General features: G+C 42.4%; 2 protein-coding genes across 2 annotated transcripts; both read right to left on the bottom strand.

The window, feature by feature from the left end:
• Positions 1–3485: 3485 nt before the first annotated feature.
• Positions 3486–7727, bottom strand: LOC119222407 (THAP domain-containing protein 5-like). Its single transcript, XM_037479036.2, has 5 exons — positions 7305–7727; positions 5467–5650; positions 4368–5077; positions 4096–4282; positions 3486–4013 (listed from the first exon to the last, which is right to left on the bottom strand). The coding sequence occupies exons 1-5, from the start codon at positions 7376–7378 to the stop codon at positions 3891–3893; spliced, it is 1278 nt and encodes a 425-aa protein (XP_037334933.2). The 5' UTR covers positions 7379–7727; the 3' UTR covers positions 3486–3890.
• A 657-nt stretch (positions 7728–8384) lies between these two features.
• ppp5c (protein phosphatase 5, catalytic subunit) lies at positions 8385–15281 on the bottom strand. The gene is made up of 13 exons (XM_037469943.2): positions 15152–15281; positions 13045–13286; positions 12498–12645; positions 12231–12352; positions 12076–12141; positions 11799–11897; positions 11314–11419; positions 10937–11079; positions 10617–10704; positions 10491–10531; positions 10218–10396; positions 10037–10118; positions 8385–9499 (listed from the first exon to the last, which is right to left on the bottom strand). Exons 1-13 carry the CDS (start codon positions 15246–15248, stop codon positions 9437–9439), a joined length of 1476 nt encoding a protein of 491 aa, XP_037325840.1. The 5' UTR covers positions 15249–15281; the 3' UTR covers positions 8385–9436.
• Between the last annotated feature and the right edge of the window lie 345 nt (positions 15282–15626).

Genomic DNA, 15626 nt, shown 5'->3' with positions numbered 1-15626 from the left:
TGGGCCACCAGGACAATTCCTTCTACCACTAGAGCCGTGTTCCAGTGAAATTTGTTCCTCCTTCAACTTTTCCACCAACTCTTGCTCCTCTCAGAGCTTTGCACTGATCAATAAATTCCATCATTGTTTATGGCAATCAGTTATTGTTATTTGTGTCCACCGGAATTGAGAGAAAACAGATACATTATGAATGTCTTTTTTCTTGTTTTTTTAAATATTTAGTTGTGTAATTGTTTGAAGCTGCTACCTTTACTTACTTGTATTGTTTCTATGAGTCACCCTTTATGAAGAGTTAATATGAAATATATAGTAGCTTAAAGACACCTGTCTTTCTTTCAGTAAATATGAAGATGTTTGAGCTTAGCAATGTTATTAAGTCATAAACAAAGGGTCTTAAGATTCTTACTATAATCCGCAAAGAGTATCTGAGTCCACTGCAATCAAAAATATAAAAAAGAAAAGTACGATCATGTTATTATTAAATCATGTTCCATGAACATGTATTTTAACAGTAGTTTGAGTCTAAATCCAAAACTCTTCCAGATGTCCCCAACCGGGCTTCCATTTTTTGATCACGTTCGTTCGATTCCTTCGTTCTTTCACCCCCCCGTCGGCCGGTCCTCGGAGGGGAGGGCTTAGATCGCCATTAATTGTTTAGCATTTTGATATTTGACATATTTTTTTTTTCCTCAATTCACCTTCATCTTTAGAGTTCAATAATTTGAAGTCTGATTAGAGGAGAATAGTTAGAGCCGGGGCAGCCAACGTGGTGCCCAAGGGGCTTGTTGAAAAATTATCGCCGGTCACCATGAGCCTCTGTCGAAAAACTTTAGTTGTGGTTCTTTTTTACTCAAAACACTTGCATGTTTGTAGACTTTAAAATGACAATATTAATATTAATGTAAAAAACTAAAATGTTTTACCAAAGTAAAGGACAAAGTAGATTTGGATTGCTCATTGGAATATCAGAGGATTTTGATACTGTGAAATCTCTGTAATGATCCTCTTCCGAGGTATCTCCTCCCCAATAGAAAGTTCATGCTCCAGGTAGACGACGCCCAGGTGCTGTGTGGTTTCAAAATATCCACAACGGAACATGTGCGTCTCGGCTACGAGCTAACATTAGGTAAACTAACCATAAAGAGCTAACGTTACCTTGATGTCTTCCAAGCACAAATTTTGAAGGATTGATGCATTTAAGCAAAAATGACATTTGAATCCCTGTACTTGTGTTCACTCATCACACACGGTACCTTCCACAAAAAGCGAACTCTTAACATTTAATTACTATTTTACACGGAAAAAAACCTCAAGCAGGCCACAAATCAGTTTTTCCATTAGTTGTTAGCTAAAAATCGAACGTTCCATTTCCTAATATTCAACATTTAACATTATTTAGTGCAAGATTTGGCTGACTGACTTGAAGTCTCAAGGATATAAAGAACATTAGTAATCACATGTGGCTTAAGATAAGGATATTGGTGGGTCCTATATACACTCATAGTGAGTCGATCACTGTACTACATTTTGCAATTTATTTTACATTAATAACTATATATCTTAGCCTGAAAACTTCCACACAATGGCAGTGTTGTAACGTATTTCTCTTGTTATTTTCACTGATGTAGTATTTTGGCCACAGGATTTCCCTGGAGTCTTACCTGCAGTACTACATCTGAGTAGGACGGCCTTCATTGTTCTTCCAAACGGCCGCATTCCTTCCATGTCATCTCATCTGTGTGGGATCATGATAGGAAATTAAAAAAGACTTTTCATCCAGCTGAGGCCATGCAAATTGAACACATATATTGCTATTATAGCTACCAAGTGTGGAAAAAGTAGGTTGGCAGAGAGAAGTGCATCAGACCATGCCAGCCAAGATACCAGGCGCCACCACAGCACGGTCTCCTATCAGCTGTTATTTTCGGCTATTATCTGAAAAATGATTAAGAAAACTAAATGTTAAAGCTGCCAAAAGAAAACAAGCTGGGATGAAGTTCATTTGGAAAGTTCTCACAGTGAAGGACTTTCTCATTTTCCTACACTACAACTGCTTCCAGCTGTGGCACCATTAACAGGCATTTGGATGTGTGTAGATAAATGGAGTATAAATAGTTAGATCTGCGGTCTGCAGAGGAATATACAAATAGGTTGGTTCTTAAAAGGAAAAGGACTTCAAGTTATGCAATTTAAGTAGACCCTCGACAGGGGGGGGTTCATCACCCATCCTAAAAGAAAAGATTTTTTCAAAAACGAAACCGACCTGAGGTCTTGACTTGCATTGTTTTCAAAACATGCTCCCCTAGATTAGCTCAGATTAAGAGTGCACAAACACAGCAGAAAGGCAGAACGTGAGGGAGAGAAGTAGAGGGGGAGAGAAAGAGATAGTGAGACGCGCATCATTAGAAAGACAGGAAAAAAAGACAAAATCTTAATCTTCTACATCTACACCAGGGGTGCAGAATAGGTCGATCTCCTCTGGAAATCTGCCACTCTTAACTGGAATGAAGAGTAGAGATTACCACACATATAAACAGGGTCTAATGCATCTCAGGGGACTTTAAATAAACTTGATGTTATTTTTGCCTCAGCAAAATATAGTTAAAGTAATGGAAAAAATGAATAGAAATGCAAAGCAAGATGGGTGGGAAGTAGACTATGGCGTGAGGACACTGATGGGGGCTACAGGTCATTCCTCAGATGACGGACGCATATTGCTGACAAGTCAATCCACCTGAAACCAAATAAAGTTCAAACTTAGATTACCTCCAAACATCCCTCAGCCTGGTTCTCTGCTCAACAATTTTTTTTTATTTTTAACATAGGCTGTTTACTTTTATCCCTTAAACTACATTTATTAACAACTACATTTTTAATCAAAACCCTTGACCCAAGAGCCCTTTTCACCACAGCTTCATTTTGGCTACATCTGCCCACCAAATATGAACTGCCTTTCGGAGAAGTTGCAGTTGAATTCTGATGCCCCATGAAACAGTTGAGCTAGTTACACTCAGTAGGATTTGACTCTAGGATTTAAAACAAAACAAGAGCCAGGGAGGATGAGAAAAAAATACAAATTATACCAAAGCCTGCTCATTTAATTCTCCAAAACTACTAATAGAAACGTCAACTCTACCGTCATCTAGTGTGGAGAGAGCACTGCTTCATGTCTGGAACACTGATACAATTAAAATCCTCTGATCTCCATTTCACTCTGCAGTTAAAGTCACATACCTTCCCGTCAAGCCTTGTTTCCCAATTTCGAGTTACTTTAAAGGGGGCCTACACTCACTATAGATACAATATTTGCCAAAGCACTTCACTTTGTTTTTGTAAACCTCAGTGTGGTGGCGTGGTGTGGTTAGATCACATCTGATCAACGTCTGGACGGACCGTCTCTTTTGTATAAAACAATGGGCAGGACTTTGAGAAGGAGGGACGGACTCAACCAGAGAGAGTCCGACATTTAATTAAGACCCCAAGGAACCATATCAACTTGTGGTAAAATGGGCATACAATGGCTCCTTTAATCTGTAGAAACATACACTGTTGAATCCCCATGTAGTGACACACTATAAAGAGGTGCTTGAACTTGGAGGAGATGGTTGTGTAATGTTTGAAAAGCTAAAGGTGCATGAACTGTAGAATAAAAATCCAAACAATGAAAATTGTTTTGAATTTGATACGTTTATCATCACAAACAGAACAACGTCATTTCTGACAAATGGTGGTTGGACAAAAGGGGGGGGGGGGGTGCTGTCCCATACATATTTGTGCAAAGCTCACAGCAGATTTGACAACATGCTTCCAGATTTCATCAAATTTGTTAGATGACAAAAATAATAATAATCGAGTAGCGTATTTGTTGGGCCTGTCACAGACTCTCTGTATCACAGCTTCTGGTCCGCGGCGACCTGCGGCGTGAACAAGTACGCTGCGTCGTCGTCGTCCTCGTAGATGATGGTCACGGTCTCTCCGACACCCGACCCCGCTGAGCCGGTCTGAATGTAAGCCTGCGAATGAGGGGACAGTTTAAATGACAGCTTGAGTGAGTTTTACTTTTTAACACCTCTGGAAAACGCGGGGGCTCCTCACCCTCTCCAGAAGCTGCAGGCGCTCCTCGTTCAGCAGGTTGTTCTGCCTCAGCTGGCTCACCGTGTTCTCCAGGCCCAGGAGCTTCTCCAGGTGGCGGCGGTGGCGCTGCTGCAGCACCTTCACCTTCTTCTGCAGTTGGCCCACGATCGCCTCCAGCTGCTCTTTGGTCAGGCTGCTTTTGTGGTAGCTGTATGCGTGCAAAAGAAACAAAGAGACGATCAGGGGTTTAAACCTGGTTTGAAACTGACCGAAGGCTGCGAGTCGATGCTCACCAGTGTTCCTCCAGCTGGCCATCTGGCCGCTCTGCGCCAGCATCTTCCTCCTCTTCTTCCTCCTCCTCCTCCTCCTCCTCCTCCTCCGATGTGACGTCGTTGTCCTCCTCTCCCGTGTCCGGTCCTTCTTCTGCGAGGGCCAGGGACGCGGCAGAGGCCGTTATGTGCTTAGACACTATGGGCAGCGTGGACGTGATGGGCTCGGAGCTCAGCGCGGACGCCAGCACCGTGTCGGGGCGGACGGCGGGCTCACTGTGGAAAACGCTCGGCATGGTCTCCAAGTAGGCGAGGACTTGGGTTCCTTCCGAGGGCTCCTCCGAGAGAGTCAAGATGGCGGCAAGCTCACCCGGCCCCTCACCAAAGGGGTGTTCGGACATCACGACCACCTCCCCGCCGTTCGTCAGGTTGCGTCCTGTCTGTAACAGAGTCAAAGGGAAACTCTGCACCGGCTTGAACCCGGTCCCGGACTCCGGGTCGGCCTGGAAAGGCCGGTTCGACTCGGCGGCCTCGCTCGCTGCCGACCGGCTGCTGCTGCTGCTGCTTTCCCACTGGGGCAAAGGGTCAACGGTGATCTCGTACAGGTGTACGCCATGCGGCGTTTCACCTTCTCTCTCCGCGGCGTCCACAGCCGGTGTCAGCGCCACGCTTTGGTTGTGGTGTGCGCGGGGCCGCTTCGGCGCCGGCTCACTGGGATCCACGGCTTTCCGTTTCTAGAAGGAAGAAGTGTGTGTGTGTGTGTGTTCAGTTAGGGGAGTGGACACTGATCACAGTTCAGCTGAAGTGATGCAATAATAATGCTTCATGCCGTCTTTGAATACCCTAGATTTTCAATTAAGTCATCACATGTACCAAGTAAAACAGTTATACATAAATAAAGTAATAATAAAAAAAATATATCACATTACAAGGAAAGAGTCTTTCGGAAGAGTTTTTGCCTGAAATATTGTGATACACATTTACGTTGGCTAAATTCATAACAAGCACAAAATTGAATAATCCTTCTTGAGGGAAAACGTAATTATTGTTTTATTATCAGCATTGTATTTATGGAAATAAAAATACATTTTAGTAAAGTGTCTCCTCACTCTCCTCGTCTCACCTCAACCTCCGGGAAGACCGTTGGCACAGCGTCGCTCTCAAGGTAACGGATCCCCCATCGCACCTTGAAGCACGACGGTGCGAAATGCTCGTGGCAGATATACTGGTGCCGAGAGGGGGTCCAGCTGCCCCGCCGCATGTTGCTCAGCCACTGCTGCAGCCGGACAGGGTCCCGTAGAGGAAACCTGGGGCGCAAAGACAACTGCGGATGTTAGACCCTGGAATATCCCTGGGTTCCTTCAGGGGAGACATTGTGCATTGTGGGGGGTGGTGGGGGGGGGGGGGGGTGTACAAGTGGTACGCCGGAATCTGCAGCAGAGAGTGTGTTTCTTTACGTTTGGATATGCAATGCTGTAAATGGCGTATTGCAAATACTTCAACAGTTCCTGTATACACGCTAGGGAACACACGGAAAACATGCATTCCCTTGCTTTACATCAAGTGTAAACCACATAATGTAAATCGCATGGCTTTTCTTACATAACGGTGGCTTTTGTTGTCAGGAGCTATGAGGGAGTTAAGATCAGCTTGTAGACATCCTCAGGCTGAGATTAATATCAGGCATGGCAGAAAACGTTGGTGGGTGGAGTGAAGGACTTCTTTGACTTTTTATACAGCAAATAGACCTGAACATATGCATGGATCTCAAATCGATTGGATATACAGGGCAAGGGGCGTGTCCTTTGCAATCTAAAAATCAATTGTAGGGGGCGCTAAGTAGGCATCTTTTCATTTCATTTTCGCTTGGGCCCTAAAACACATAAAACAGCCAGTGTGTGTTCTTAACTGCCTCCCTCAGCTAAAAACGTGATGCTATGGACTTGGCACATTTTGAGTTATGCAACCCTGTATAATGTGTAATGCAACCCAACCAACTCAGTGGTGATGCCGTATCAAACTACAGTCATATCAAATAATAGTATGTGTGTGGGGAAGACTACTTTTTAAATGTCAGTGTCAAATATGCTATTGCAGCAGCGAAAGCTTCAAGACGTTCTCCTGATCAGTGTTTCCAAGTACACTTTTTAATGACAATTTTGACATGCAATGTGTACGAGTATTTTGATTTTACAAAACGTTATACTCACACTCTGTTTTACAACATAAAACACAAATATGCAATTATGTACTTTAGTACTTATCTACAAGCCGGTGGACAACGTGTTTTAAAAATTGACTCCACATCGAGGAACATCATTTACAATGTGTATCGTTCTTTTACTGAAGAAACAATTTGAATCATGGCTATATAATTATATTGGAGTTAACAAAAGTTTAAAAAACGTATGTTACTGCAGACTGTCAGTGAATTACCAGCTAGAAGATTAACATACCCTAAGAATAAACATTGGCTTTCGCACTGGTCAATATTAAGGTTTTTGAGATTGTAATAGCTCTTCCACGTGGAAAGAGAAAAAAATTAATCCAAAATACACCGGTATTTATTTTACGAGTTTGCGTTCATGCTTCAGTCGATGAAAAAAACGCATTCTAATTAGTAAATACAACTTAACAGCAGATATCTCGAAAAACTTGAAAACATATTTAGGGGGATTAGAACGTCGATAAAACGCAGTTTCCAAAGACAATTCAAATCAGGACACAAAGGTCACCATTAACAACGTTGAACTTAACAGCATTCATTTAAAATTGGAAAAAAAACCCTTGATACTTATACTGATTGATTAATTATTGAATTGCAATGTTTATTGCGTATTGAAGTTGTGAAACCTAACCTTATCGGCTAGCAACAGCTCTTTGAATCGGTGATGACGCCTCTACCAGCACGACAGCTTACGTGGAATAACTAACAGCTAGAAGACAAATTAAGCAACTTACTTGTAAAAACTCTTCTTGTCGCTGCCATTTCCGGAGTCATTCTTACAGTTTGGGACAGAACAGTATTTTGGCATCTCAAGTCGATGTTGAGGCCGAGGGCTGTCTGTATTCGTGCACAACTCCGTTTCCAACAAGGTGAAACTCGTGCTGTGTGTGTTGTCAACTCGTGGCGCAGGGTTGACGACTGGTGATCAGCTGTTGGATGTTTTGACGTCTAAGAAATGCGACTTTCGCTTAAAAGGATTTTGAAAAGATATTACTAAAGAACTGTTATTCAGAGCCGTTCTTCAGATCGGGTACCGTGTCTTCAGACGACGGATAGAACACACTAGATCTTAGCCGGTTTATCTAGTCCAAAGCAATAATTAGCATCATAGCCAGGCTAACGTTAGCATTTCACAGCTTAAGTTAGTAGCCAATCAGAGGCCGAGTAGGGACGGGTCTTTCCGCAGGCTTTCTGGGTAGACGGTCTGCACATGCGCACAGCGGTCACTTCATATTTGGCAAAACTAGCGAAATACTAGAAAAACTGGTAAAGCTCCTGTTATAATGGGAGGGGAAACACAGAGGTTAAGTTTCTTTTACTGCCTGGTTTCTTGCGAATATCACTAGTAGCAAGTTACCCGTAATACATACAAATTATATTTTAATGTGTTATTAACCAACCCGCCAAATAACTATCAGATAAATGTACAAGATATTTCCCACTGAGAGGCAAAGGAGTAGATATATGATGTAGCAGAAGATGGTAAATACGTATACCATTTAGTTTAAGCACTGCAAAATTGTACAGTGATTGTGTACATGTACTGTTTCTCTGTGCCAAAAGTAAATACGTCATTCTTTTTAAACCCTTTCACAGGTATGCAACCCTCTGCTTTTTTAAGTAAGACCCACTGTCTCTACCATTGTAGTGCTTGGATTGGCCAAAATTCCATGCTTGCCAATTACCAGTAATCTGGTTTGTTCAAGTCTTCCCCAGAGGCTGCAGTGGGACCCCATTACAACCCGCAGACAAAAGCACAGAGATAAGAGTAGACAAAAGTAATGGACGTAAAGATACCAGGATGTTTTCTAAAATCACTGGACTAGGTTTTTTTTATTCAATATTTTTTTTCTCCAAACATTACACAGAATCTTTAAATGATACAGTATATATACATACACGTCAGCGTTCTTTTATCTAAAAAGTTGAGGGCCATTGGACAATGCATCTGTGCGCTTTGAGACAGGATTTCATTTTTGACGGTTGTGTACTGAAGACTCGACGCCTGGGTCAGAGATCGAACGTGTGTAAAGGAGACCAGAGTGCCATCGCCACTAGCTCGGAGAACAGACTGTGCGGGAGCTGCCTGGTGAGTCGAAGATGAAAAACAGGGAGAGCAGTGGAATCTTCCTCAACCGGAAGCAGTGCAAATTAAATGTTATCAACTCTATGACTGAACCGTGGAAATACACATCTAATGGTAAACACCCTTTAAGAGCGTCCCCCCTCGACAAAATTGATTGCTTTTTCCTGCCAGGACCATACGTAAAAGGCGACGAACATACTGTAGGATAGTTTGAGAAACACTGATAGACATGCTGCTCTTCACCCAGTTTACGAATACTCTAAGCTATGTACACGGGCCGCCAGCACGACACTGCGTTCCAGAGTCACAAGGCGCTTCTTGCAAAAACTGAACAATCATTTTTCTTTACGTATCTTTGGTACATACCAGCTATTTGATCCCTTCTGCAGAGTATATCAAATGTTCTAAAAACCAAGCAGCTCAAGGAAGGCTAATCTGAAAGTTTGTTTTCTTTACCCAATGAGGGAACAAACAAACAGGAAAGTGGACAGCGGGAATGGAGATTTTGTTTTTTTCCAGTTCTAACATAACAAAATAAAACATTCCCAGTTGTAGACTGGGCCACGTTTAAGTGATCTCTGCTCATCGGAACTACATTAGGTGTTTTCCAGTACACAACTAGTGGAAGTTTTTCCGGAAGAGAGGGAGGGGGGGGGCGCAAGGGGAGGATTCCTTTAGGCTAAGCACGAGCATGTCTAAGCACTGTAGGGTGTGAGGTGGCTGGGATGGTTCGGGTCATACAGGAGGGTCGTCGATGTCAAAGATGGGTCGGTGCGGCCTTTACATCATCCCCATCTGCATTAGCGAGTTGGCATATGCCATGGGCTTGACATTCGGATGAGGCTGTGAAGAAGAGAGAGAAGCAGAGAAAAGGTTGCACGGTCATTCAACGCACCTTTTTTAATATGCCTTTTGCAGTCTACGTGTTTTTTGTGGTTTTTGTTTTCAGCCTTGTTAGTTACGAGCATGTTTGTACTGAGCCACTTAACAGAAGCGGCATGGCAACGTACTGCGCCAGTTTCAGCTTCAATTTTTAATAAGCACTGAAGACCGTTTGGACCAACAGAATCGGGTTAAAATCCCAGCAGATGTTAGCTAAAAGCTGTGCAACAAACCTCTTGGGTAAATTACCAACCGAGTCTAATAGGAACTAGCCCACTGCCCCTGTCTAGTGGTGGAAATGACTTTTGACTTGTGTTTTTATGAATGTAGCCCCATTAGATAGCAAACCAAAAAGGAGAACATTGGATATTTCAAGACAACATGGCTCAACCTATCTGAAACCTAACAAAAAGTGACCTGTGTTTGGTTATATCGTCTCCACTTTTTATCCGAATTGTTGAAAAGTGACAACGCTACATTATTGTACAGGATACTGACCACAGCAGTGAACTGGTGGAATTCTGGCTTTAGGTTGGATCCCCTGAGGTGGATGTACGCTCCTTTGTTGCCCATCTGATCACTGGAGGAAGACATGAATACAACTCAATAATACTCAATATTCAAAGTAGACCGCGTTGGCAACCCAACACTCCAAAAGTTAGCCGGCCTCATGACGTACCAGTAGTTGGGTGCTGAGAACACAGTGATGCACTTCCCTGAGTGAGTGACCTCGTAGCCTTCAGCTTTGACTTCATGACTACGCACAATGAAATCCAGCTTATTTTGCTCCAGGAAGCGCTCCGTCACATCTGGCCCGAACTGACAGCTCACTCCTCGCTTGCTAACCGACCGGCCGTTCTGCAGAGACGGTTGGAGAGAGGGACTGTTAATTCAGTCGGAGGTGCACTGAATGCTGGGTGCATTGTGAGCCGTGAAGTGGGTAGGAACTGACCTGAGGCTGTGGATCCGACCAGAGGAGGTCACACATGGGGCCTGCAGGAGAGCAGAGGAAAGGGTTCTGGTCATTCTTTCCGGAGACACTTTTTTCTCAGACGGTGCATTTGGAGTCGGAGCCTACCTGAGTCCGGAGGCTGTCTGTTCCTTTCAATCTTTCTGAGGTCGTCCAATGTGACGCCATCTTCACTAAACAGTCCGCCGTGCATGACCTGAAATGGAGAGTGTCTTTAAGCCCACCGGGGGGTGTGTGTGTGTGTGTGTGTGTGTGTGTGGGGGGGGGGGGGGGGGGGGTAGATTCATTTCTACACTACAAGCCAGATTCTAGGTCTATAAAAGGGCAGTTAGAAGGGCGTTACAAACGGGTAGAGGCAGACAGTGAGGCCCATGTGTATGGATTGTCTGGCCCGGATGCTGCTTTGAACCCACGAACCTACTGCTTACCAGCACTTTGCTGTTGATGCACTGTGCAAGAGGCAGCCACTGGAAGACCTCGCTGAACAGCTGGAACATCTGGGCTGTGTACTTGGCTTTGACCTCGCCTTCAAATCCATACATCTGGTTCATGTTGTCCGTCTCATGGTTCCCTGCATGTAGAGAATAATGATTAAACCACAACGTGTAAACTATTTCACATCATACAATGTCTGTAATGGTAGAAACCGAATGAATTGGGAACACGTTACAGGCCAATGAATAGATTTTAGTGATGTGCTTTGAACTTTATGATCGCTGATGTGTATTAAATGTCAGCGATATGACATGTTTGACCGCACACATCTGCAAACATGTGTCTCCAGACACAGAAGAGGTGCTCTTACCCCTGAGCAAGAAGAAGTTGTCGGGAAAGAGCAGCTTGAATCCAAAGAGGGTAAGAATGACCTCAAGTGAGAAAGAGCCGCGATCAACGAAGTCGCCATTGAACAGCTGGATTCTGCGGTTAAGTATCGTAACGCACACATTTTGAGGCTTTTAGTTGTTGCTGTATTAAGGCCTTTACACACGGGGAACATAATAAATAAGCAAAACCAAAAGATAGATGCTCATCTGCAAACATTCTATGTCTGGGGATTTTATTGTGAAAGGAAAAAGGTTGAGCAGCAACATAGGCCGAACCCATGATTTGTTGTTTAATGAAAGAAACCTGTTCTGCACAATGTGAGCTGTAGCTTCCCTTCTTTGAAATGGGAAAGTTATAATCAAAGTATGTCTTTGAGACCAAGAAAATAGTTGTGTAAAGGCCTTGAGACACAGGAAGGTAGAAACAAGGAGGATGAGTGCATGAACACAAGTGTAAAAAGGATACATAGGGGTTGGTCTCTGATGGTAAACCGTTCAACTGGAAGATGTTGAGGAGATCGTAGTACTGTCCATGTGTGTCACCACAAATTGTTATTTTTTCCGTCTATGGCAAATGGAAACAACATTTAAAGGTATACAGAAAGAATGAAAAATAGCATTGAGTTAGATTTATCCCTGTAGTCACATCATGAGCCGATCAACAACATATTAATCAACTGGTGTATTCTCATTCAACATAAACAGCAACCTTAAGTCATTTCACGAGTGATCACAGTCCTTACCTCTTTTAATGTGATCTCAACAAGACTCGGAAGCTTAGAAAGAACATCTTTAACCTGCACCAAAATCTGAAAGATTTCAATAAAAGAAAGTTCAATGACAGGTACATGTAAATGTCCTTCAGTTGGTGGTTCATTAAAAAAATAAAAAGGTTGACCTGATAAGCACACTTTCGGTGCAGTTTCTTCTGGTCTTTAAACCAATCCATCATCTCCTTCATGAACTTCAATGTGACCTTTCCGTCTTCCAGCTGTGGGCCTTCATAGTCATCCTCAATCGCTGCAATACAAGAAAAACTTCTTTCAAATGAGAGGATCAGGTGGTGCAGTAAAGAATCAAATGTTCAGACCTGTATCTGATAATATTATGAGCCTAAAGTCTTGCAGCACATTTACACTGTTGTTCAAATATTAGAGAGACTTACTCATGCTCTCGATGTCCAGGGAGTCAACGACAGATTTCTTTATTTCATCGCTGGCGATTGCTCTCTCGAAAGCCTTCTGCTTCACAATCTTGTTACATTCCTGATACTTCATCCTCGCATCCTTGTCATTTGGTCGAACCTTTACTACCTATTGTCACCACAGGGAAATGAGATAAAGCCACCGCACTGGTTATTCAACAACCAGCATCAAGGAAGCAGTTGGGCGACTGACTCTGCATAGCTTGAATTTGTTTGTGCAACAATGGCTGGTTAAAGCAGAGCTATCACAGATTGCCAAAGACACTTTATTTATATTGCTTACAGCATGAACAACAATAGGCACCAAATTAGCTTTGTTTGAGTGCATTTAAACTGGATTTAATTGGCTGCATGCCTGGATTAAAGGATAATTCCCTATTCCAGGAGCACAGCCTATCTCATGGGGACAGATGAAACTGGAAAATAAGAAAATAAATACATTTAACTGCACAAAGATTCCGAGGTGAAAAGTGTACAGCCACTCATAGCAAAAGATGCTGTATCTCACCGTCTCGTAATCTTTAAGCGCTGCCTTGAACTTGCCCAATGCCATGTTCGAGGTGGCGCGGCGGTAGTAGCCCTTGATGTAGTTCTTATCGATCTCCAGGGCCTTGGTGGCATCAGCCAGGGCGTAGCCGTAGCACTCTGTGCGCAGGTAGGCCAGGCTCCGGTTGCTGTAGTAGACGGCATTGGTAGGGTTGACCTCCAAGGCCTCAGAGTAGTACTTGATTGCATTATCATAGTCTTTCTCTGAAAAGAAAAATGTCAAATTGTCACTAGAAAACACTGTGCTTGGGGTTCTACAAAGGCCTATTTTGAAGAAATGTCAGAAATACTCCAGACAGTTCATTTTCAGTGTGTGTTCCAGTTTTTTCTACTAGAATTGATGGCAGAACTTGAAAATAATTCCTAGATAAACGTAGCTCATTGTTTTAACTTAAATATGTTTTTGACAGTAAGTCAGATGAGCTACTTTTTTTTTCAGTACCTCAAGATACATAATGTCTTATTAGGAATTTATAATTGTATATTTATGTAAATATTGGCAAATTGAACCTGATTGATCAATTCAGCATTTAACCAGTGTTAAAAGTTGTTTATGATGCAGACGCATTCACTTAATTGTATCATTAAATATGGAACAGTGAACTATAATATTGGAAAGTCCAAGATGACATGCCTTCAAATGCTATAAAACATACAGAAAGTCATTTCAGACATTCCTAAATGGTTAAGTCAGTTGCACTTATCTCAGATATATGTTTGTGTTTCCCATGTGCAGTTTATTGCCATCATATGTCAGACATAGATGCAATTTGACTTGGCGCAATGCTTGTTTCAACCAAGTTGAGTGTATTTGATGATCATTGATTTATTTGCAACATGCAATAAGGTGTAATCAAAATACGGTTTAAAGGCAAACTGCATGCTTGCCTTTACCAGTAGACAACAAACTTTATAAACAAACTCAGTAAAAAGTCCACCGTGCACATTTACCGAGACAGCTCTATTTCTGCTCAAAGTTGAGATCCATCAGCGCTTCACAACACTCAGATCTACAGGAGTCATGCCATGAAATACCATCCAGAACATCTATAGCATTGGATCAGTGACTACGATGGTCGTTGGCATCACAACAGACGACAATGACTATCAGAAGACAACAAAAAGAGAAAGTGGACTTCCGTTGCCGATGGGTTTCTACGTCAGATTTAGCAGTGGAAGCTCTACTCACATTAAAGCACGTTGGGGCGTTTTTGTTGTATTTTGCTCACTTGTTTCCATTTTGTCTTTAATGGAGAATTATACAGATTTCACAGCACTGCAACTTAAAGTTGATCTCACTGGTTGCTTTGAAGAAAATATTAATTAATTTATATATGATGTATTATTATAGGAAAGGGTAAGATTCGCCTTTATTGACCTATAGTAGAGGAATCGGGGTCTTGTGCAAACAAGGACCGAAATGGAACGAAGTTAAGAATACTTTCGAATAACTTTTTTTTTTTTTGACAGGTATCGCAACTTTATCATTTCTTGGACCAAAACGGAGGCAGTGACTGTTGATCGTCTCTTTTATAAACTAACTTCTTCATGGCGGAGAAGAAATGGACACTTCCTTGTTAAGAAGTAACTGTATGCATGATAAACCGCTCACGTGCGCCCGGCTAATATACTATACTAGCAGACATTTCTAAACCTCACTGTAAACTGACGGTAACGTCACACGATAAGTCGACAACACGACTGAACGCAAACACGAGTGTACACAGCATGACATGAAACGCCATATAATGCACCAAATGCGAGCCAGTTCGGTGTTGGTTAGAGACGACACGCGTGGCGGCATGTGTTAACGTCGATGCCATAGTCGCTGACGTTGTAGCTAGCACGAGCTAAAGCAGCTAACTTCAACTCAGTGTGGCGTAATCCAATGAATGGAGTTTACAGTTAGCATGCTTTGAGAGCAATGTAGCCTAGCTTATCATTAGCGACCGGCTCAGGTTTGGAGCGTCATGGGACATACTTGCGTCAACACTACAGCTTACAGTTACATTCTCGCCTGTTACAAACTGTTGGTAATATACATAATCTTGACAGGTCTGTCACATTACCTTTAAAATACTTATTCGCCTTCTCCTTCAGCAGCTCGGCATCATTACCTCCCTCAGCCATCTTTTCCTCGCTGGCGTTTTTCGATACGTCCGCCATTTACTGCACTGTCGTAAAGGTCGCAAAGTATTATTCTTTTGATTGTAGCACTCAATTCAATTCAAGCCTAGAGTAAAACCTTACAGCGGTTTACATATGTCTCGATAAACGAAAACATGAATTCCTAATAAATTATATTTAAAGTAAGGAAATTAAGTGATGTCGTCAGTATTAACCGCGTGGGACTACGCAACAATACAGTGAAATGATAGAAAAAATGTATTACTTTCCATCAATGCTAGTTAAAATGAAGACCGTGTGTGTGGGTAGTTGACGCTGAAGCTAAAAAATGAAACGTTTCAAGCAATATTTTATAATAGTAATAATAATAATATAATAATAATAATAGTTCCTATTAGTTTATGAACCACTAGGGGT

Source organism: Pungitius pungitius, chromosome 3 (genome assembly GCF_949316345.1).
Source record: "Pungitius pungitius chromosome 3, fPunPun2.1, whole genome shotgun sequence".
In the NCBI taxonomy this organism is placed as follows: Eukaryota; Metazoa; Chordata; class Actinopteri; order Perciformes; family Gasterosteidae; genus Pungitius; species Pungitius pungitius.
The sequence above is the reverse complement of the archived record's forward strand: the minus strand, read 5'-3'. Positions and strand labels throughout refer to the sequence as shown.

Coding starts and splice junctions, on each gene's coding strand:
- ppp5c (XM_037469943.2), bottom strand. CDS start 15,248: ATGGCGGACGTATCGAAAAACGCCAGCGAGGAAAAGATGGCTGAGGGA. Junction 10,532..10,616: donor CAGACAGCCTCCGGACTCAG/GTAGGCTCCGAC, acceptor GCTCTCCTGCAG/GCCCCATGTGTGACCTCCTC. Junction 10,397..10,490: donor GGTCGGATCCACAGCCTCAG/GTCAGTTCCTAC, acceptor CCGTCTCTGCAG/AACGGCCGGTCGGTTAGCAA.
- LOC119222407 (XM_037479036.2), bottom strand. CDS start 7,378: ATGCCAAAATACTGTTCTGTCCCAAACTGTAAGAATGACTCCGGAAAT. Junction 4,283..4,367: donor GGCCAGCTGGAGGAACACTG/GTGAGCATCGAC, acceptor GCACGCATACAG/CTACCACAAAAGCAGCCTGA. Junction 4,014..4,095: donor GCCTGCAGCTTCTGGAGAGG/GTGAGGAGCCCC, acceptor CCTCATTCGCAG/GCTTACATTCAGACCGGCTC.